The sequence below is a fragment of the Mobula birostris genome, chromosome 11 (genome assembly GCF_030028105.1).
Source record: "Mobula birostris isolate sMobBir1 chromosome 11, sMobBir1.hap1, whole genome shotgun sequence".
NCBI lineage: Eukaryota > Metazoa > Chordata > Chondrichthyes > Myliobatiformes > Myliobatidae > Mobula > Mobula birostris.
Genome location: NC_092380.1, coordinates 71,451,557 through 71,475,405, shown reverse-complemented (window position 1 = coordinate 71,475,405; position 23,849 = coordinate 71,451,557). Strand labels below are relative to the sequence as shown.

The 23,849-nt window shown below is 40.1% G+C and overlaps 1 protein-coding gene across 21 annotated transcripts in view; it reads right to left on the bottom strand.

Annotated features, from left to right (window-relative positions):
• Nucleotides 1–23,849, bottom strand: part of plekha7b (pleckstrin homology domain containing, family A member 7b) — a 424,118-nt gene that overhangs the window by 146,201 nt on the left and 254,068 nt on the right. For all 21 annotated transcript variants that reach the window (XM_072272478.1, XM_072272479.1, XM_072272481.1 and 18 more), the window contains 4 exons: nucleotides 20,079–20,162; nucleotides 18,390–18,501; nucleotides 3,693–3,797; nucleotides 659–731 (listed from right to left, as the gene is read on the bottom strand). In XM_072272478.1, coding sequence (XP_072128579.1) covers nucleotides 659–731; nucleotides 3,693–3,797; nucleotides 18,390–18,501; nucleotides 20,079–20,162 — 374 coding nt within the window. The remainder of the gene's footprint in view (nucleotides 1–658; nucleotides 732–3,692; nucleotides 3,798–18,389; nucleotides 18,502–20,078; nucleotides 20,163–23,849) is intronic.

Sequence of the window (23,849 nt, the reverse complement as noted above, 5' to 3'; positions counted from 1 at the left end):
ATGACACAAAAACCTCTGGCACAAAGAGTGATGCTTGACCTATCAAAAATGTCTTTTTTGGATAAGGAAGAGGCGAAAGGTGCTCTGTCATGTGTGTATTGTCACATTTTCTACAGTTGAAAGGTATTCACTTACTCACTATTAACAACAAGAAGCTGCTATTCCTCCCAACTCAGGTCATTGCTGGCTCACAAAAGAGCATCCCTTTCTCCCTTCAATTCTAGCAGCCCTTGAATTTACAGTATTCTTTCTCAGTTGCCCATCAACTCCCCTTGATTCATTTGCCACTTAATACACTAAAGGAGGAATTTACAGTGGTTAGATAACCACCACAGAAACATGGTAGAAACTCACACAAATCACAGTGAAAACACCCAAAAGGTCGGGATCAAATTGGTTTCCAAGCTGTGAGGATTGCCCATTGGTTTTAAGATGCATTTAAAATGCCCAGTTCACAGCTGTAAGGAAAGCTGGCTAAGTAAAATTTAGTCAATCTTTCATTGTACATCGACTGGTCTAATGCAGTTGCAAAGACTAATCAGCATATATTAATCAAGATAAACTGGATTCAACAGTGATAGTTTCTTACTTTTGCTTCTCCGACAAAGCAACAGAAAAAGTTTTTTTTTATATAATAAATTGCTAGTCAGGTACTCACCTTTGTAATAGAACAAACAATATTCTGAAAGTGCAAACCACCTCCGTTTCCACAGTCTCATTCCAGAACTGTCCTACAAACGCAAACAAATGATAATCTATCGACAAAGTGGTTTTTATGAAAACTAGCATTTTGACAGCTGATGCAATACAACATAACCTAGACTACAGAAGCAGCTGGAATTTAAATGCTGTCAAATGGAATTCAGGGATTAGATTGCACAAATCTTCCAAAACAGTTGCGAAGTGGCATGGATCATAAGCATCTTTAAAAAAGGAATTGAAGAGATGAATCAGGGATAGCACGTATAGATTACTATATAAATAATTGAAATACAACACAATAATTAGGCTGATGAAAACTTAGTTTACTTTTTTCACACTTCCCATCATCTTAAAAATAGAAATGATAACGCTACCATTGACTTCATTGCATCTCCAATTTTCAGTACAAATGTGAATTTATGGTTGTTACTACTTTCCTGCTGCTGTTTCAGATCCGGATAGTGTAAAAAAATAATGAATGTAAGGTTATAGTCTTTAAGTATGCAAGTAAACTAAGAACTGGAATGTAAATTATGTCCTGTGGCTGGGTTGATACACTTCAATGGCAACATACAATCGTTCAGCCAATGACTGCTTGAAGTATTACATGTTGCATATTTCTCACAAATGCTCAAGACACCCTAGCAGGAAAATAACAGTGATGAAAAAAAAATCACATTTCTCTCTCCAAGTTATTGTGCCTTTCATCCTAATAATGATGATATTGATGTTTTAAAGTTGCAGTGAAAATCAGTGACCAAATCTTGCTCATTTATTTGCCCCATACATTCCCATGCAGCTTGTGCACAACAATTATTTTAAATAGAGTGATGTTTTGTTTGTATTTGACTACGTATTTAATCAATCCAGGATTTTCAATGGAACAAATGGTCAGTCACAGGGATTTAACTGTCAAAACAACATTGCTGCTAATCATAATTGCTATTATGTATGCAAAAATCACACAAATTTGTGGGGAGTGATATGATAGCAAGATCCCTGCTTGAACTGTGCACTAGAAGTTCCATTCCCTTAAGTCAGTGCTCTGTGTAACACATGTAGATGAATCAGACAGAAACATTCCTACTTGGAGCTGGGAGGGGGTTCCTTAGTCAAATGTCAATTGCCAACTCTTCAATAATTATACCTCAGGTTTCCACAAATGGCGTAGAAATATGGAAGTCAAAAACGAGGTCCATGTCTGCTGTCTGTAGGAGTCTGGATGAACTATGCATATAGTCCCTGGACCATATGCAAGCTTGGCTGGCAAAAAATTCATTTGAGTGGGAACAGTCTTGTGGAAAAAGTGCAGGAAGTGTTTGAGTTATTTAAATATCTTCAACAAGTTCTTAGCAATTAATGTTTTATCTTTCACTTTTAATTCTTGTTATTATTTACATCTATTAGTTGTTACTGGATGATTTAACATTTTCCAGTAGCATTTTACTGCAAGTTGGTTGAACCTCACTTACCCATCAGTGATCTGACTGGGAATGGGAGGCCAAGATGGTTCTACTCACACATTGCATTGGTGTAGTTGAGTTATGCTCCGAAGTGAGGAAGAAATTTCCATTTTTAATCTGGCTTTTTACAGTTTTGATTGTTTTGTGGAAGATGGAAAAAAAATTCTCTCCAGTTTCTCTCTAGTTGGGCAACGGTTTCCTTATAATTTATTTTTTTTTTTACTATCTCTCTCTCCAGGAAACTCCATGGTCATGTACGTGGTGTTATACGAGAAATGTTTTTGGAGTCTGAAAATTTGAATGATATTTTTCTGAATTCTAAGTGAAAGATTTCTAATATTTGTACTGCACAACCCTGTATAGGTAAAACTCTGACCAACAAATTTCAAAAAAGAGAATAATCTACAGATGCTGGTAATCCAAGCAACACACACAAAATGCTGGAGGAACTCAGCAGGCCAGGCATCATGTATGGAAAAAAGTACAGATGACGTTTTAGGCCAAAACCTTCGCCAGTCTTGAATTTTTTTCCATAGATGCTGCCTGGCCTGCTGAGTTCCTCCAGCATTTTGTGTGTATTACCACCGACTTTCAACTACTTGCAAAAGCACATTCAGATCATAATTTAACATTATTGCGTAAATTCAGAGAATCAAACAATCATTGTTACTGTCACTTCAATGCAGAGTGGGCAGCAATCATGCCAAATATTTTATCATTCAGAATAACTTCCTTCCATAGCAAAAATGCAGGAGGAACTCAGCAGGTCAAGCAGCATCAATCACCTTTTCGGGCAAGACCCTTCTTTGGGACTAGAAAGGAAGGTGATAGTGAAGCCGGGTGGGTGGGAAAGGTAAAGGGCAAGAGAGAAAGCAATCTGATAGGAGAGTGGACCATGGGAGAAAGGGAAGAAGGAAGGGCACTGGGGGAGGTGAGAAGAGAAAAGAGACCAAAGTAGAAATAGGAGTGGGAAAGAGGAATTTTTTTTTTAAACCGGAAGGATAAAACGACATTCATGCCATCCGGTTGGAGGCTACCCAGTCAGAATATGGATATTGCTCATCTGCCCTGAAAGTGACATCATCATGGCAAGAACAGGCCATGCAGGATGGGAATGAGGATAGAATTCTAAACGAAAATTCTGTTTCTGGCAGGTGGAGCAGAGGTTGCTCGACCTCCTTCCATTATTGGATGGTCATCATAAAGTCTTATACAAGAAGCCATATTTGGTTATATTTATAGGAATTATGCTAGTGGTGGTCTGTATGTAAAAGATAGATTCCATGTAATATGCTCGTCCCCCATCACATCAAGCAAGCTTTAGGGAAAGACTGTAAAGCAAGTCATAATAATGAGGAGATATCGTATATTTTATTTTCTCTTTCCATTAGAGACACATGAATAAACTTTTAAAGTTCAGTAGTAAGACACAACAAACCCAACTTGCAGTTAATTGAACAACATCCAACCATGCTTAATCTCTCATCTGTAGCTTGGAAATGAGTTACAATATAATACATGTTTTACCTGTTTGTAAAGCCATCCTCTCACTACCACCGGCGCGTTTGGATTCCTCTTAATTGACTGCTCCCTCTTTCCAAAGTTATGGACTTTCCCATTTGTTTTTAACACCTGATCATAAATAAATACACCAGCATTAGGATAACAAATGTCTTGAGTGTCAAGTCAATCCTTAACTTTAAATATCATATATTGAAACTTCCATTATCACCACAAATGAAGAAACATGTGTGACCAAGTTATCAGAAGATTGATGCCGATAAGAGAGATAAGAAAGAGACAAATGGGGGAAACATTCAAAATGCTAATAAGAGAGAGACGAGAGAGATTAACGAAGAGAGACACAGTTCCGAGTATTGTTTAGACCGGTTGCTTTGAACCTGAACTGTTTGAAGTTTGATGGACAGGCGATACCCCAGCAGGGGGATAAAAGGAACAGGTTCACTAAGGCAAGAAACACACCACGACACCACAAGACAACGAGACCCTGGAAGTGCGGTGTGCCCCCACAAGTTGGTGAGAGTTTTGGAGGTCTGGTCGCGGGACCAACCATAGACGCACAGGGTGAAACGGTATGATCAGCAGGAACCTGGTGTGTGTGTCCACCCTTGCCTGGATGCCGGGTTCACCGCAGAAGAACGATTGTATCCGGAACGGGGGGGGTCACAGTTGGTGACCTCAGAAGACATTAAAAAGAGCTATTGGCGCGAGCCATCTGCGAGGAATATCAAAGGTCTGTTGAATCCAATTTGAATATCAGCATTCGCTCCCTCTCTCTCTCCCCCCAACTGCACGATGGCGATTACTGCGAACTGAAACTGAACTGAACTCTGTGTCACTTGAGACTGATCATTTTACACCTAGACTGCGATAGAGCTCGATTGATCCTATTATCCTAGTTCTGTGTACATGTGTGTTTATTCATTGCTAACCTATTGCATTTATATCCTTACTATTAGAGTACTGTGTTACTTATTTCTTTAATAAAACTTTCTTAGTTCCGGTAATCCAGACTCCAACTAAGTGGTCCATTTCCGCTGGTTTGGCAACCCAGTTACGGGGTAGGTAACACATGAAAAAAGATTTCAGTTTCACTAAAGTTAACCTCAATTCATTCCAATACAGCAATTCTGAATTGATTCAAACTCCAAATTAATATCTCACTTAATGTAATGTTAAGACTTTATAAAGTACCTGGTGAGGCTTCACATGGGAGTATTATGAGCAGTTTTGGACCCTTCATCTCAGAAAGGACGTGCTGAAACTGGAGAGGGGTCAAAAGAGGTTCACAAAAATCATTCCAGGATTCAATGGCTTGTCATATGAAGAACATTTGATGGCTCTGGGCCTGTATTCACTAGAATTCAGGAGAATGAGGGGTAACCTAACTTAAACCTATTGAGTGGTGAAGGCCTTGATAGAGTGGATGTGGAGAGGATGTTTCCTATGGTTAGATTCTTGATTGGTCAGGGCATAAAAGGATACTGGGAGAAGGCAGGAGATTGGGGCTGAGAGGAAAATTGAATCAACCATGATGAAATGGCAGAGCAGACTCGATGGGTCAAATAGCCTAATTCTGCTCCTATATCTTGTGGTCTTATTGTCTTATTAAATGCATGACAAGGTAAAATATAACCACAAGTTTCTCCTCAGCTGATATAACAAATAAATAATACTTTGAATAGATGATAAAGCCAACTTAAATTTTTTTAAATAACTGCTGATTTTAAAATAATTGTTGATGAAGCAATTTCATGCACTTCATTGGCATCCTATCTCCTTCACTCATGACAAGACGTACCAATAAGATTTACTCTTAACTTCAGTTCAGGAATAATTAGGATTATGGAATAGATGTTAGCATCTCTGACATAATCAAATAAATAAATGCAAATTACCAAATGCTTGCAGTGTATCAAAATGCCCAAAGTTCCACATACTTATGTCCTAAGAATTCCCACTTTATACAATGCTCTCAATGCAAAGTAGAATTTTCCATTTCCTTTATTGGTAATTTTAGTTTGGGACAGCTGCAGTCTAATCCCAATTCAATGCTGTGCAATCATCATGAAGCAAAAAAGAGCTGCAGATGCTGGAAGTACTTGGCATATTTGGTAGCTATCAGCCTGAAACATTATATTTCTTGCTTCACTGACTGTTTCAGGCTAATAACTTTTCATCAAAATTAAGCAGGAGACCAAGAAAGGCTGAATAACACAAGCGTTGGCAGTATCATCTGAGAGACGGCTGAGAGGTAGATTGTTAATTGTAGGTGGCCTGCTTGGAAGCAATAGGCAGATGTGAATGAGAATGGAGGAGAAAGGGAAGGAAACATTTCTGAAGCTGGGAAATGCAGAAAGCTCCTGGCCAGTTCTGTTGCAAACTGGATCCACCAGTATTTTGAAGTGTGGAATGCAATATCAAGTCCTGAGAACTATAACATTCCCAGTCAGAAGACATGCAGTTTCTCACTCTTGTCTTTGGGCTCCTAAAGCCCCAAGCACAGCTACGAGTGAAAACGCGACATGTGATAGAAAGCTCAGGTTAACCTCAGCAAAATGAATGAAGACCACATTGTGAACATTGAATGCAGTACACTAAATAGGTAGTGGTATAAAGTGGTTCCTTAATGTTGTTATAACCAGGAAAGGTAGTGGGGATAAGCTTCCACTACCTGTTAAATGCCCCCAATGGCGTGCGCCTCAAGTAGCCTCTGACAACCAAGCCCAGCTCATAGCCTTCACATGTGGCTTAGCTACTAAGCCCGGCTGAACTGTTTCTACTGACAGGAAAAGGGGCAAAGGCTGGCTACTGGTGCCTTAGAACCAGTCGCTTCAGGTTGGCAGCTCATCTTGGAGAAGGAAAAATCTGTTCTCAAACCTCTGCTGCCTTTCAGCCATACACAGAAAGGGGGAAGGCTTCAGGAGTAAACCCCGAAGGAAAAATCTGGAGCTGGAAACCCCAAGGCTGTCCTACATTGAGTTTGATGCTGACTCACAATTCCTGTGATGCTGCTGGTACCAAACTGTATCGGACTCTGCCGTACCTTTGGGTTTATCAGATGTGTGGAGAGGGAGAGCTTGCTACATAGGCAATACTTTGCTCTCTATATCATACTGCCCAGGCTTGCATGTCTAAACAGGTAGAACACAACTCTGATCAACTCTGGCCTATGGCTCAATCACATAAAATGCATTGCTGATTTGTCTGAAGAATACTTCCTAGTTCACTCAACATCCACTTCCCTTTTCACAGTACATTTTAACACATTTACAGTAGACGAAACAGCTGCTTTTTTTTTTTATAAACTGTTTCCTTTTCCACCACCAGGGACTCAATCACATCTTGCAGATATACTTCCATTTACAAATCTCAACTCCCCTGCTAATGGCATAGACTCTACCATGTTGGAGAAACCAAATACAAATTGGATGGCAGCAAGAATAATCCTTTTGTGGCTCTTAGCATGTGGCTTTAAATGTAACAGTTCCAGCTCCCCAGTCTTCCCAGTTATTAATCAAGTGGTTAGTTCTGATGGAAATTTATCAACTTGGTATTACTAAAGTGATTTTCTATTCTTCTTACATTGCCTGAACTGCAGAGTACGTCCTGTCATTTCAACATTCAAGATTTTTCCCCCTCCATTTTCATTCACCTTCTACTTACATCAGGCATAACACATGTAAAACAAACCTTCACCTCCCGCTCTCTGATGGCACCAACAACAGTCTCCCATCTGTCACCACCATTCCTTTCATTCTCTGTGCCCCTTTCCCCAGCTTTATAGCTTAAACACGATTTCTAACCTAATCCCTTCAAGGTTCTGATAAAGGGCCTCTGCCATCAACTAATTCTCTTTCCACAGATGCTGCCTGTCATGGTGAGAATTTCCAGCATTTCCTGCATCAGTTACCCTGTCCCATTCTCCATTTTGGACTTTACATCTCTCCACTCTTCAGAAACACTGCCCTCATCCTAGTGTGAATCCACTTGCTGATTTACCTGGTCCGCTTCCAACACCTCCCCCTTCTTGTTCTCACTGTCTCTATCTCTGAAGACAGCTTTATCTACTGATGTCTATTATAAACCCAAGGAAACGCTGCCCTCAACCGCACCTCTTCCATTTTGTGCACGTCTGATCTTATGCCATCCTGCCACCACTCAACCGGGATAGGGTTGCTCTTGTCCTCACCTATCACCACACCAACCTCCACATCGGGCCATCTCCAATGGGCACCCACCACCAAGCACATCTTTCCATCCTCTCCACCCCCCCCCCCACCTCCAACTTTCTGCTATCTGCAGGGATCACTCTCTTGTCCATTCATGCCTCCCCACTGATCTCCCTCCTGGCACTTATCCTTGCAAGCAGAACAAGTGCTACACCTGCCCCTACACTGCCTCCCTCACTACCATTCAGAGCCACAAACAGTCCTTCCGGGTGAGGCGACACTTCATCTGCAAGTCTGCTGGGGCCACATATTGTGTCCAGTGCCCCCAGTGCGGCCTCCTGTATAATCGGTGAGACCCGACATATATTGGGAGACCATTTTGCCAAGCACTTACACTCCATCCACCAAAAGAAGCTGGATCTTCCAGTGGCCACCCGTTTTAACTCCACTTCCCATTCTCATTCCAATATTTCAGTCCATGGCCTTCTCTACCGTTACGGTGAGGCCATGCTCCGGTTTGGTGGAACAACAGCTTCTGTTTGGGTTGTCTCCAACCTTATGGCAATGGCCTTCTGTTCTCTCCCATCAGACTCCCCCTTCTCCAGCCCTTCATTTCTTTCATCAATCAACTTCTCAGCTCTTTATTTCATCCCTCTCCTCCCAGTTTCACCTACCACCTTGTGTTTCTCTCTGCCCTTCCCCCACTTTTTAAATCTACTCATCTTTTTTTCCCTCCAGTCCTGCTGAAGGGTCTCAGCCCAAAATATCGACAATACTTTTTTTTCCATAGATGCTGCCTGGCCTGCTGAGGTCCTCCAGCACTTTGTCTGTGTCGCGTGGATTTCCAGCACCTGCAGATTTTCTCTTGCTTGCTGATCTACTCCTGATTTTAGTCATACAGCACAGAAACAGGTCCCATCACTCGCCAGCATGTATTCCTTCCCCACTCCATACATTTCTATTCTGGTTTTCCACACCCCACCCCCAACTACCTTTCAGGTTCTGATGAAAGATCTTGCCCTGGAACAGAGCAGCTTATCCTCAACCCTAGGTGTTACCTGACTTACTGAGTTCCACCATCATTTTGTGCCCATTGCCTTGAGTTTCCTGTTTTTATTTCGAAAGACCACTATCTGCATTTTTAAAACATTTTTATTTACAAAGAGCAGAAAGGTGGATCTAGAACCATAAATGTTAAACTTGCTTGTACCACTGTCCTGAGACACAGTTTGAAGTGAGGACTATTTCCAGCATTTTCCATTTCTATTTCCCTTTCCCATTCCTTATTTTAGACTTCCCAGTTCCAACTGCTCACTAAAATCAGCCCTCATCCTCCTGCAAAAGCTCATCACCCTGATTTAGTTCCTTTGATCCGAGAGTCATACAGCACAAAAAAGCCCTTCAGCCCACCATATCAATGCCAGCCCTCAAGTCCTGTCTATGTTTATCGCATTTTCTAGCAATTATGGTATTTTTTAAACAATGGAAGGATACAACTCAGACTGAAATATCAATCGAGATGTAAATGAGTGCATCCTGCTAGAACTTAATTTTAATTAAATACTGCACCATCTTGGAGATCACTGATTTTTTTTTTTAGAGATTAGAAACTTAATTAAACTTAAACCCCTTAGCCTTCTCTTCCTGTTCACTGTTCATGCACTTCTGCATCAAAGTATCCAATTGCAGCAGACTGCACAGGATATGATCTGGAACACTGATATTCTGTGCTGTCAATGAGGGGCTCAAAGACTGAACTGCACTGAACTTCTCTATAAATCACTAACTTCAGTGGGGGAGAATACAAATAGAAAAACATTCCTGCACTTTCTGATTATCCTTGATCTTCAGTTCATGTGTATTCTGTAAAATACATATTACCCTTCCTGCACAAAATAAAACAATAGTCCACACAAAGCCAGAACATTCAAACACATAAATCATTAACAAACTGTCCACACAACTTCACCGAGTAACATCACAGAGGTTCACACCACTATGAAAATCCAGTCACACATTGCATTTTTACATCAATTTTCTTCAAAAATCACTAAACTGAGTGAGATCTTCTCAAAAATTAGTTTAGAAATTATGAAGTGCGTCTTAATAAAAATATTACTGAAGCACTTCCTGAAACACATTTTGCCATTCATTTCCAGGTGGATATTCCAATGTCCAGATTCACAGGTTTTGCCTCTTTGCTTTAATTTTCACCAACTGACAATAGGATGACTGCTCACTCAACCCACGGACATTTTCAAACAACTGAATGCAAACCACAATAGATGCTACAAATCTAAAATTAAAATGTAAATGCTGGTGGAACTCAGCAGGCCAGCAACATCCATGGAAAAAGAGTACAGTTGAGGCTTGGGCTGAGACGTTGACTGTACTCTTTTCCATAGATGCTACTTGGCCTTCTGAGTTCCTCCAGCATTCTGTGTGTGTTGCTTGGATTTCTAGCATCTACAGATTTTCTCTTGTCTGTACTTAATTGCTGGAAATGCTCTGCAGGTCAGGTAAAATGATGAACACAGAGAGACTTCTCACTTTGGTCTGTTAAGAGATCCAGAGAAAGTTCAGGACGACATGCTCAACTTGGAAGGCCATGATTGGAATTCTACATCCAAGGGCTATTGATGACATTATGCCATGCAAATAATTTTTGAAATGAAGAGGAAGTGAAGGAGCATTTGGATCATGCAGATAGTGAATATTTGAGAAGCAACAGAGGAACTATAGGAGACCAACTAGCTTCTTCAGCATACTGCGCCTTTCAATAAGGTTGTGGTTCACGTAGTCTTCTCCTCAACATCACTTCCCTGCATCCTCATATTCTGCATTGATTATACTCAGTGACTCAATATACCTAATGCAGATAGATTGTGAGACACCTTTCCCTTCAATATTGTTCTCTAGAACCAGAAGGCATGTGCTTAAACTGAGGGGAATTGAGGAAGAATTGTTTTTGAGAGGCTAGTTAAAATCTGAAATGCACTGCTTGAAGAGAAGGGAGACATTTAACATCAACTGTCAACATTCTAGGATCGTGATAAGCACTTGAATTGCCATGGCACTGAAGGCCACAGGTCAGTATGATCTCCTCCCTTGCTGCATGACTGCCTCCACAGTTGTGCAGAATACAGAGATTCACACAGCTCAAAACAAATTCCCTCCTCATATCCAGCTCAAATGGGTGATCACTTATGCTGAATCTGAATCTATTTCTTGCAGTATCCATCATGTTAACACCTTCTGAATCTTCAACTGATCAATAAGGTTACTGCTCCGTCTTCTATATTCCATTGGGTAGAGGGCTAACATGCTTAACTATCTTTGATCTCAATCAAATAAACTTCTTCTGCACTGGCTTTAATCCAAGTGCAGTGGTTTTCACTTAATTGGGACACATCGGGACCAGTATATTTTGGCCCAATTAAGTAGCTGTCCAATTAGCCAAAATTTCACGGAGATAATTTTAAAAATAAAGACGAAAAACTACCACTTAATGGAGTAACAAACTATGAATTATAGAAAAAAAAATTAGAACGCTACCAGTACTACTACAGTACTATAAAACTGTATTCGTTCCTAATAGTTACTGACTGAGGAATTTATTCAGTGTCCACTAACGTATAGGGTAATCTTTTTGGCTAGCGTCAAACCTCTTTGTAGTATCTTGGCAAGGGACTGAAAAATTTTTTAAGTCAAAAGAGAAAACAAAATTATCAAAAAATCACTTCCTTTTGAATCTGATTCTGTTGGCCCAAATGGATGAACAAGACACAAGTACACGCTACTGATGCTATTTAAAAACTGTTCGCTCTAAGCTTGTCAGAAACTGTTCAGCAATAGTCTCCAGTCCCAATTAAGCATCACCGTGTCCCAAATACACGAAGGAAATCCCAGCTATTTCCTCAATTAATTTTTGTTCTTTAGGAGTTGTTCCAAATAAGTGGCTTTCCCAATTAATCAGAATCCACTGTACATCCTTCCCTAAATGCAGACAAAACTGAGCAAAGTACTCCAGGTGAGTCTTACCAGAACTCTCTGAAGATGGGATCAAAGAGCAATGAGGTCTTCTCTTGCTCCTTGTTGTCATCATTTTGCATGCAAGAAATCTCATTACTACTTTACAAAAAACATCTGAGAACCCATCAGTATTTGATTATTACAAATATTAATTGCATTTGATCAATGGAAAACTGAAATTTAAGTATGAGTTTATAGAGAAAATTCATGAGTATTACACCAAGAAATGTTAATCAGAAGTTAAGTCATTACTTTAAGTCTCAAAAGAATGAAGTTAATATGATGCTGATGAATTTTAGTTTTCCAAAATAGAAGTACAGATTGCGCTGCAGATTGCCCTGAACGTAAGGGAATTCATCAACAGGACAAACACACAGGAATGAACATTAGAAGAAATTAAAACCAATCAAATTAGATGTTATGACAGATGTCATAACCTAAGTTTTATTACACCTTAAAATAGACACAGTTGCCAGGCTCCCTACCAATTATAATAATAGTAGAAATACAAAAAACATCAGTAGACTGCAAAACGTAGATCTTCATGTTTTTGCTCTAATCTAAAGGGAGAATGGTGAAAGAGAATTTATAAATATAAAACAGGCTGAGATATACTGAATATTGGTACAGAACACAAGAGAGTTCAAAACACAGAGGAAAAAAGTCAATGAAGCCAAACCAAGAGAAAAGCTCAAAAAAGAGAAATTGAGTTACATAAAACAAGGGATTGTATGATCTAGTTAAATATTAAATACACATTCAGTTTATAAAAGAACACAAACTAAATCCCTTTTGCAGCACTCTTTTCTCATTTGGATCTCCTAATTACAATGGCATGCTTTTCAGGTTGTGCAATCTAGATGCAAATATTGTTTCATGGACTCGAGTCATCTTTCATTTTTCATTCAAAACGAAAGTTCAACCCAAACCATGCATTTTTGGATGCAATTAAGAAATTAAGGATGTTCTAAGTTTGTGGATACAATGACAAAACATTAACTGCTTAGAATCATTGTGCAATGAAAATAACAAGGACTGCAGAATTTACATGTATGCACAGTTTAACATAGAAATCCCAATGTGGCTGTTAGTGATTTAGTGTTTCTGCACAGTACATTGTTTTGCAGTCTTCTTGTGCCTAATCAAACAAATTCAATGAATTAATAGGATATCCAACAAATACGAATTATTTTTGCTGCAAATTATCCCATAAATGATTCATGAGCCTCTTGGACATTCTAAAGCTCTCACCCATAATTACTTTTTTCAAACCCTCCAGAGTCAGAGAAAGAAAGAAATTTCATGTTTTTCTTTCTTTTATAATTGATAGCAAAATATTACAAAACCAATGAATTAAACTGTTTTTTTACTCATTCAACTTAATCTTTGTGTTATGTTGTCACTTTTCTACTCTGTAAAAACATTTCTAAATGAACTAAAAATTACATTTTCCCATTATGGTTTGCAGTCCTTGAGAATCTTCAGTGTGATTGAATCTTTAACCATCTTGGCAACAGAATTGTTCTCATCAACAGGGTAGGTTGGCAGCTGACAAAAACCATTGGAAGAATACACCCGAAACCACATGATCTTTACAGAAAAACTGAGCTCATTTTCATAGTTTCATAACTAACCACAAAGATGCAAGTCTCTACTACTTAATGAGAATAGCTCATCTCCTCCAACTACAATCCCCTCAATTGTTCTTCACCTTACTCATTCTTTCCTCACACTTCCCAGGCAGGGTTGAAAAGCCATAAAGGACAGAGGACTGAGCTGGAGGCAATTTTCTGCAGCAAAAATTAACTTCATACTTTCATAGGGCAGATTCTGAGGTGATAAGTTACCTGCAAACACTGACTCATTTATAAACATAGTACAATTATACCAATTTAAGGAATATCTTTAACTCTGCTTCAAATGAACATCGGATAACGAGTTTGCTGGAGCTCCATTCACAAACAAGAGAAAATCTGCAGATGCTGGAAATCCAAGCAACACACACAAAGTGCTGGAGGAACTCAGCAGGCCAGGCAACATCTATGGAAAACAGTAATGTCAACATTTCAGGCCGAGACCCTACAGCAGCACTGGAAAAAAAAAGATGAGGAGTCAGAGTTGGTAAGGAGGGGAGGAAGAAACACAAGGTGATAGGTGGAATTGGGAGGGGGAGGGATGAAGTAATGAGCTGGGAAGTTGATTGGTGAAAGAGACACAGCTGGAGAAGGGGAAATCTAATAGAGGACAAAAGGCCATGGAAGAAAGAAAGCAGGAGGAGCACCAGAGGGAGGCAATGGGCAGGCAAGGAGATAAGGTTAGAGTGGGAAAAGGAGATGGGCAATAGTTAATATTCCCTAATGCAAGCAACATCCTAATGAATCTCTTCTGCGCACTCTCTGAAGCTTTCACGTCATTCCTACAGTGTAGCAAACCAGAAATGCACACAATATACTTCAAATGTGGCTGAACCAGAGTTTATACACTCGTAACATGATTCCCCTACTTTTATACTGAACACCTTGAAGAATGTGCCGTATGCATTTTTACTACTGATTCCACTGTGTTGCAGTTTTGGGGAGCTATGGACTCGCATCTTAAAATCTCAGTGTATTTCAATGCTCTTAGGGCCCTGCAATTTACTGCATACTTTCCTCTTAAAACTGCCTTCCCAACATACAATATCCCACAGTTTCCTGGATTAAACTCCAGCTGCCATTTCTCTGTCCCCATTTCCAATAGACTGATGCGCAATCATCAGAAAACCTTTGCCACTATCCACAGTTCTGATACTTGTTCCCAGCATTAATCCCTGCAGTCACAGATTTCTGGGGAACGCTGGAATATTGAACTGCCAGTCCTGCCCCTCCTGCAACCAAGTCTCACTAATCACGACAACGTCATAATTCCAGGTAATGATCCACGCCAAGCTCATCCAGCTTTCCTACGATACTTCTTGCATTGAAATATATGCAGCTCAGGACGCTAGTCACACCATGCTCAACCTTTTCATTCCTGACTTTGTTTGATGTCTTCCCAACATCTGCCTCCACAATCTCTCCACAAACTGTTCTGGCACTCTGGTTCCCATCCCACTACTACTCTAGTTTAAATCCCACTATGCAGCATCAACAAATCTTCCCACTTGGATATTAGTCCCCTTTCAGTTCAGGCGCAAACCGTCCCTCCTGTACAAGTCCCACCTTCCCTGGAAGACAGCTCAATGCATAAATGCTCTTCCCTATCCTTGAATAACTCTGTCCTCTTTCTCGTTGCTCTCTTGATTTTTAAAGTATAAAATGCCTTGGTATTCCGAATGCAACCTGCCAAGGACACTTCATAGTTCCTTTAAACCCTCCAGCTTCCTTAATATTCTTCAAGGCCCTCCGGGTTTCAGCATCCTAGACGCTGCATAAGCTTCCTTTCTCCTTTTTACCAATTTGAACATTTCATCATTCAAGATTCCAAAACTTGCCATCTACAGAACATGTTGCTCCCAAATTCTGACCAGCTAGCCTTTCAACAACTCCCACATGTTGGATGTGGACTTAACCACTAACAACTGCTCGCAAACTGCATGCTTGAACTCCTGCCTAATGCTGTTGGAATTGGTCTTTCCTAACTTACTACTCCCCCCACCCCATAGACAGCCTTATCTTTATCCACAATTGTCTGAAATTTTAAATTTGTGATCACTGTTCCCAAAATGCTCTCACGCAGAAACTCTGATCACCTGGCCAGGATCACTTCCAAATACAAAATCTGGTATGGCCACTTGCCTGACTGGGCTGTCTACATACTATGTCAAGAAACCCACCTGGATACACTCAACAAATACTTCCCTTTCAAGCCAGGGATCAGGTGTATTAGCACCTGACATACATTGTGAAGTTTGTCATTTTGCAGCAGCAGTATAGTGCAATACATAAAAATTAACCATGAATTACAGTAATATATAAAAATAATGAGCAAAATAGAGAGGTTGTGTTCATGGGCTATTCAGAAATATGATGGCCGAGGGGAAGAAGCTAAAATATTCAGCATGCATCTGCAAGCTCCTGTACCTCTTCCCTGATGGTAGTAATAAGTAGAAGGCATGTCCTGGATTCTGAGGGTCCTTCATGATGAATGCCAAATTCTTGAGGCATTGCCATTTGAAGATATCCTCAATGCTGGGGAGGCTGAGTTTACAACCCTCAGCAGCTCTTTCCAATCCTAAAAATGAAATACAGTTGAAAGTGTGCCTTCATTGTAATTGCTTTAATATGTTGGGCCAGGATAGATCTTCAGAGATATTGACACCCAGGAACTTGAAGCTACTCACCCCTTGATGAGAACTGCTGTGTACTCTCACGACTTCCCCCTTCGGAAGCTCACAATCAATTTGTTGGTCTTACTGACCTTGGGTGCACTGTTGTTGCTGTGACACCACTCAACCAGCCAATCTATCTCACTTCTGTACGCCTCCTCGTCACCATTTGAGATTGCTCGCCAGTGGAGGAGCTGGACTTGGTGCGGACTGCGTTGCTGTCTGTTACAGAAAGGCAGAGTCGGTGCGCAAAGGTGACGTTCAGCCGAACAGTGAACAATTGTCTTCGACATTTTTCTTGCGATCACAAGATCCTTTCGGACATTGGTAACATAGAATACTTAAGTCCGGTTCACTGGCTTATTGTCAAGTCCAATGTCCTCAGTTGTAACGAAGACTAGGCTATATGCCGCAGTGTCACCTGTTGCCAGGAGGGCGAGACGCTGGAGGTGGTGCGATGTGGCAGCCATGCTGATTAGGGGCAGACCCTTCCCACTGGTGCTGCCCTCCAATGTTCACTTATTGGAAGACAAGATGGATTGATTTTGTGTGATTATATGCTTACTGTGCATCTTATGTGCAATATGTGCCTTGTGCTGTGTACGAGAGTTGCACTGTATTTTACACCTTGGCCCCAGAGGAATGCTGCTTTCATTTGTTGTATCATGGGACTTCCATACGATTGATCATTAAATTTGAACGGTTATGAGTGTAGACAGAGTACAGCAGTGGCTAAGCACAGACTCTTGCAATGCACCCATGTTGATTGCGAGCAAGGAGGAAATGCTATTTCTGATCCACAATGACTATGGTCTCCTAATGATCCAGCTGCAGAGGAAGGTACAGAGGCCCAAGTTTCATAGCTTTTCAAATAGTACCCAGAGGATGATAGTATTGAACGCTGAGCTGTAATTAATAAACAGCAGCATGATATAGGCATTGCCGGTGCCCAGGTGATCAAAAGCAGAATGGAGAGTCAGCGAGATTGCATCTGCTGTAGATCTATTGTGTCATTAGGAAACTTGCAGCAGGCCAGGTCTTTGCACAGGCAGAGGTTAATTCTGCACACGACCAACCTCTCAAAACACTTCATTCTAATAGATGTGAGTGCTACCGGAAAGTAATCTTGAGGTAAATCATCCTGCTTTTCTTGGAAACTGGTATGATTAATGCCCTATCAAAGCAGGCGAGAACATTCAATTGCAGCATTGAAAGGTTGAAGATGTCTTTGAACACTCCAGCCAGTTGGTTGGCAGATTTTCAGCGATCTGCCAAGTATATCATCTGTGCCTAACATCTTGCGAGGCTTCTGAAACAGATATCACAAAGTTGCCAGATACTGCAGAGGTTCACGCAGGTATAATTTCTGGCATTAGGTTCCTGGCGATATTGGTGACAATAAAGTCACCCACAACAAGCAACTGCCTTGTTACTTTCACAACTATCCATAATCTGCCAGCATATCTGTTCCTCTATCTCCTGCAAATATTTGGGAGGCTCATTGTATAACTGCATCATAGTGATTGCACCTTTCATATGCATGAATTCTACACATATTGTCTCATTGGATAAGACTTCAAGGATACCCTCTCCAAGCTCTGATCTTCTTCCTGATCAGTAGTGCAAATCCCTGATCTCCTTTACATATCTCTCTATTATGTTTGAAACCTGGATTTGCCAGTCCTGCCCTACCCTCAACCAAGCCTCTGTAAAGACAACAACATTGAAATTCCCTGTGCTCCTTCGGCCTTACCTCAAATACTCCTTGCATTGAAACCTGTTTGCTCAGCCTATCAACACCAGCATGACCAGTGACCGGACCCATTAATCAGACTTGCTTAATCTAACATGTCTATTCCCTTCAGTTCCTCCAAATACTGATGTATTGCTCTAGTTCCCATCCCTTCGAGAGTTCCATGGGAGCCAATGAATGGTATTTCAGTGCAAATACATTAAAATATTGTTGTGCTAATCCACATTTTGGTTAGTTGAATCAGTGGTTAGGTGGTTAGTACTACAAGAAGAACAAGAAAATAAAGATACTCATGGTGCAACACAGATCAAGTGCTTTCAAACAGCTGGAATAAATACTAGGTAGTCAAACTTGAGACTAAAGTAATACCGACTGGGAAAATGCAAAACCAGGAGGTCTACTAAGAAGTCATTTCACAAAGGAAGACAAGAAGTCCTCACCTTTGAGATAGGAACATTTCCTATTGTTGATGTAGTTACACCCGTGGACGTCTCACTGACCACGCTGTGTGGCCTTTGGCTCACCTGTTGCTTGGACATGTGGATATCTAGTCTAAAGAATAAAAAACAAACATTTAAGAAATTACATTCCACAGGTACAGGCATGTAAAATATACACAGAGAATATGCCCCCAGAAGTAACTACAAACCTAATGATTTTGGATATTAAAACATATACCAAGCTTACATTAGGTAATGAAGTAGCACTGACTGCAAAAATAGAATCTCTAATGCTATGAACATTGAAAACCATTCTGGATGTTCATCAAAACGCCCACTTTTTATACTTCACTAGATTATAGCACATTTAGACTGCTATAATCGACTTCCCAGGGTGGCAGGGTGGAGATACGCATCTACCAAAGGAGGAGTAAAGCTCATCTTTAGGCAAGGTATATAGTGCAGGTTTTTGCAAATAAAACACAGTGAGCTGTTTTATGTTTAAAAAAAATGTAACAACTCACTTATTGTAATCCAAACACTCAACATAAAGTGCGGTAACAGTCCTTAATGTAATTAAGTCATCACAATAGACTGGCCTCTTAAAGTGAATTCCAATTCAATGCCGGTGGTTATGAATTACATAGGTTTCCACCAATTAATTACCCTACTGTAGCACCGGCATACCCCACTCCCCCAAAGTCAGGGTCACATGAAGCCATGGGAGCAGGTGGTGGATGACTGTGTGAGCAGCTGGTACATATCCCAAGCCCTGGTTATGTGACCACTGACGTCACACAATCTCTGAAGAGTACCGATGATGGCCGGGGTCACCCGTCTTGTAACGATACTGCCCAGGAGGCAATGGCAAACCACTTCTGTAGAATTGTTTGGCAAGAACAATTATGGTCACGGAAAAATGATGATCGCCAATGTCACACGACAAGGCAAACAATGAACGAACAAATTAACTTCCCATGTAAGAGTTCTGCATAGCACACAATAACATGTTTCATTCAAATACTTCTTCTGAGACATACCACTTAGACTATACAAAAGCAACTACGTAACAAAGTTTTTGATTAGTATCAAAACCTTCAATAAACTATAACCTGTTTTAGTTTGGAACTGCCTTAACTAGAATTGGGAAACTGGCAGCTCAACTCGTTATACAAAAGTGGATGCTTAGTCCATTTAAATTACTAAAATTTAAAACAATTTCAAGGTGACTATCACGGTAAAAGTACTCTCTGTGATGCCATTTTAATAATTAAACAAAACTGGCTTAGGAGAAGATTGATGCAACTCAAAAGCTTAACCAGCATTGCAAAAATCCTATTACTGCAACAAGATCAGCTAATTCAAAACCAAATTAGAAATTGCACCAAGATTATTGCTAAGTGGGTTAAACTTTAGATAATATTGTTAATAAGTTCACCTAATTATCTTGATTCCCCTTAAATAGTGTTTTCAATTAAATAATTGAAAACATTATGCATAAGTTTATCTCTATCATAGAATGTCCTGCCAGCTGCATTATCAATTAATCATATTTAGTTGTATGCAATTACTGGAAACATTTCTTCCTATTTACAGCAGAGCCAGTTATGATATTTGATTTAAAATTTCAGTTCCAGTCTTCCCAATGCACCACATCATCATACCATACACTACAGTACTTTCACTTACTGCTCCCTCAGTATGTATTCGTCGTTCTCTGGAGAAATCTGTCCAGTCACTGGATGTCTGAATGATGTTGTCTGTTGGTTATGACTGCAATAAATAACAAGATAATTAGAATCAATTTATAATAGTTCAAGCAGCATTTTCTCCCCCATCTTATACTTACTTGGGCCTACACTTATTTATAAGGATGTACAATTTGGAAGTTATTAATCATATAGATATGCCTCATATTTCAATATTTTCTTTGAATTTCAACACACGTGTGTTGAATCTGCCAACAGCCTGCAGCACTGTATTGGTGCCAGCTCTCAGCTCAGCCGGCTAAGATGATCAGTATAATTCAGATTAAACCATATTTTCCATTCAACTGAACAAATGTCAATAGTTAAATTGCTACTAAGCTTTCAGCAACATTAAAGTGATGCAATTAGGACTATCTGATATTTTAAAAACCCACATGCTCCAGAAGTTAAATCACCTGTGTTTTTGATGTCCAAGGCTGTTTAACACTTAAGTTATGCACGAACAGACGCACCACAAAGGGATCTCCCAGAGTTCATTGAGAAATCGTTACAGCATCGCAATCAGCAGATCTGACAATAATTGATTAACTGACACCTTCCTCATTCCCTACCTCCCGGCTTCTTTTCCTGTCTGTCTTGCAGATATAGAGTCTGCTTACATAAAACCAAGACTCCAGTGGAGACCCCAAATAATAACTAATCTTTTAGTTATTAAAAAACAACTTTCGCTTTTTCACTATTTCTACTCTGTCCTTCAAAACACTGCTGATGCACCTGAGGTAAAATTCCAAGCACTCCTACCAAAGCCGTGTTGTTCAAGTAACTACACGGATCAAAATACGCAATCAACCTTTCACGTTACACAAATGCATATCTTAGATGTCATTGCATGACATAGATGCTAAAATAATTATTTTTTTGCTCTTCCTCAACTAAAGCTGTAATGATTAAACATAACATTACTACATCCTTAACAGCTCTACATACCAGGGGATAAATCTGGGAACTCTCTTTGTACTTTTGACCTAAAGAATCCAGCAAAGCCACATCTACTCTCTACATCCAGAATGGTTTTGATGTTTTACCTCATTTTTAAGCCACATCAGTAGCAATAAAATCATATTAATCATCAGCAATAATAAATTATTTTCCTCTAAAATTATTTTACAATGTCAGCCCATTAAAATATTTACAGTTGTTTGCATAAAACCATCACCCAGACCACTGACATATAAAGTGAAGAGAAGTGGTCCCATCACAGACCACTGTGGAACACCATTAGTCACCAGCAGCCAACTTGAAAAGGCTCCCTTTATTCCCACCCTTTGCCTCCTGCCAGTCAGCCAATCTTCTATCCATGCTATTATCTTTCCTGTAATACCACAGGTCCTTATCTTGTTAAGCAGACTCACAAGAGGTACCTTGTCAAAGGTCTTCTGAAAATTCAAGTAAACAACATCCACAGACTGTTCTTTGTCTATACTGTCTGTTATTTCCCCAAAGATTTCTAACAGATTTGTCAAGCAGCATCTTCCCTTAAGGAAACCACGCTGACATTGGCCTACTTTATCATTTGCCTCATTTACTTCATTTGTTGTAAAGATGTTGGAGCCCATTATTAAGGATGTAGTTTCAGGGTACTTAAAACCACATCCTTAATAATGGGCTCCAACATCTTCACAACAAATGAAGTCAGGCTGATTGGCCTATAATTTCCTTTCTTTTGCCTCCCTCCTTTCTTAGAGTGGAGTGACATTGCAATTTTCTAATCCTCCAGAACCATTCCAGCATCTAGTGATTTAGGAAGCATGGATCAGACAGTTATTTTGAGAATTATAAAGTAGCCAGCAAGGAGTTTAAGAAAAGACTTAGGAGAGCAAAAAGGGGAAATGTGAAAGCCTTTTCAGGTTGGATAAGGAAAATCTCAAGGTATACTACAAGTACATGAAGAATAAGAGGATGACTAGTAGGACAGATCAGTGATAAAAGAGTAAACATGTGCCTGGAGTCAGAGGAGTGAGATACTTTGCTTCAGTATTCACCAGTGAAAGGGAACTCGACAAAGTCGAGAAGATTCAGCATAACATCTAAAACTTTGAGAAGCTGCTATAAACGTGTAGTGGAGAGCTTATCGACTGGCTACATCATAGCCTGATATGGAAACCCCAATGCCCTTGAACAGGAAATCTCAGAAAAAATAGTGGTTATAACTCAGTCATCATAGCTAAAGCCCTCTCCACCATGGAGCACATCTACATGGAGTGTTGTTACAGGAAAACACATCCATCATCAAGTCACCTTGGATACTCTCTTCTTACTGCTGCCATTAGCAAGGAGATACAAAAGTTTTAGGATTCACACTACCAGGTTAGGAACAGTTATTATCCCTTAACCATTAAGCTCATGGACCAGAGGGGATTACTTCATTCGCCCTATCACTGGAATGTTCACACAACTTATGGGCTCACTTTCAAGGACACTTCATCTCACGTTCTCATTACATTCATGTTTATATTTTTTCCCCTTTCGTATTTACATATTTTGTTGTCTCTTGCACACTGGTTGTCCACCCTGTTGGTCTGGTCTTTCATTGGTTCTGTTATCGTTATTGGATTTATTGAGTATGCCCCCTGAAAATGAATCTCAGGATTGTATATGGTAACATATGCAGCATGCACTTCGATAATAAATCTATTTTGAACTTTTAAACTTTGGATACTCAGCATGGCTTTGTGAGGGGCAGATTGCGTTTCACAAGCCTGATTAAGTTCATCGATGTAGTGAGAAGCACATTGATGAAGGTACAGCAGTGGATGTGGTGTTTATGTGCTTTAGTGAGGTGTTTGATAATGCTCCCCATAGCAAGCTCATTCAGAAAGTCAGGAGGCATGGGATCAAAGGAAACTTGGCTGCATGTATAAGAATTGGTTTGACCATGAAAGGGAGAGGGAGGATGTATTTGGAGCATATTCTGCCGGGATGTTGGTGAGCAGTGGTGATCCACAGGGTTCTGTAATCCTTGTTCTTTATGACTTTTACAAATTATTCTGATGAGGTAGGGTGTGATAGCAAGTTTGCAGATGACACGAAGAAGGTTGCCGTAGGTTACAACAGGACATTGATAAGATGCAGAGCAGGGCTGTGATCTGGCAATGGAGTTCAATCTGAAGAAGTGTGAAGCGATTCGATTCACTTTGAAAGATTCACCTTGAAAGCAGAGTACAGGGATAATGGCATTCTCAGTAGTATGGAGGAACAGAGGGATTGTGGGGTCCACGCCCACAGATCCCTCAAAGTCACTACACAATGTAATAAGGTTGTTAAGAAGCAATATGGTGTGTTGGCCCTCATTAGTCGGGCAACTGAGTTTAAGAGCTATGAGATAATGTTGTAGCTCTACAAATCTAAGGTTAGACCACACTTCGGATATTGCATTCAGGTCTAACTACCTCATTATTGGAAGGATGTGGAAGCTTTAGAGGGTGAAATGGAGATTTGTGAAGATGCTGTATGGATTATAGATCACTTTATGAGAAAAGCTGAGCGAGCTAGGGATTTTCTATTTGCAGCAAAGGAACATGAAACACAACTTGCTAGAGGTGTATTGGATGTTAAGAAGCATAGGCAGAGTGGACAGCCGGCACTCCCCCGCCCATTTTAAAAAGTGCCCTAGTCCCAAAGTACAGCACCAAAATGTCAACTATGATGTGCACTCAATGCAAAGGGACATTGTCCAAATTGCATTCCTACA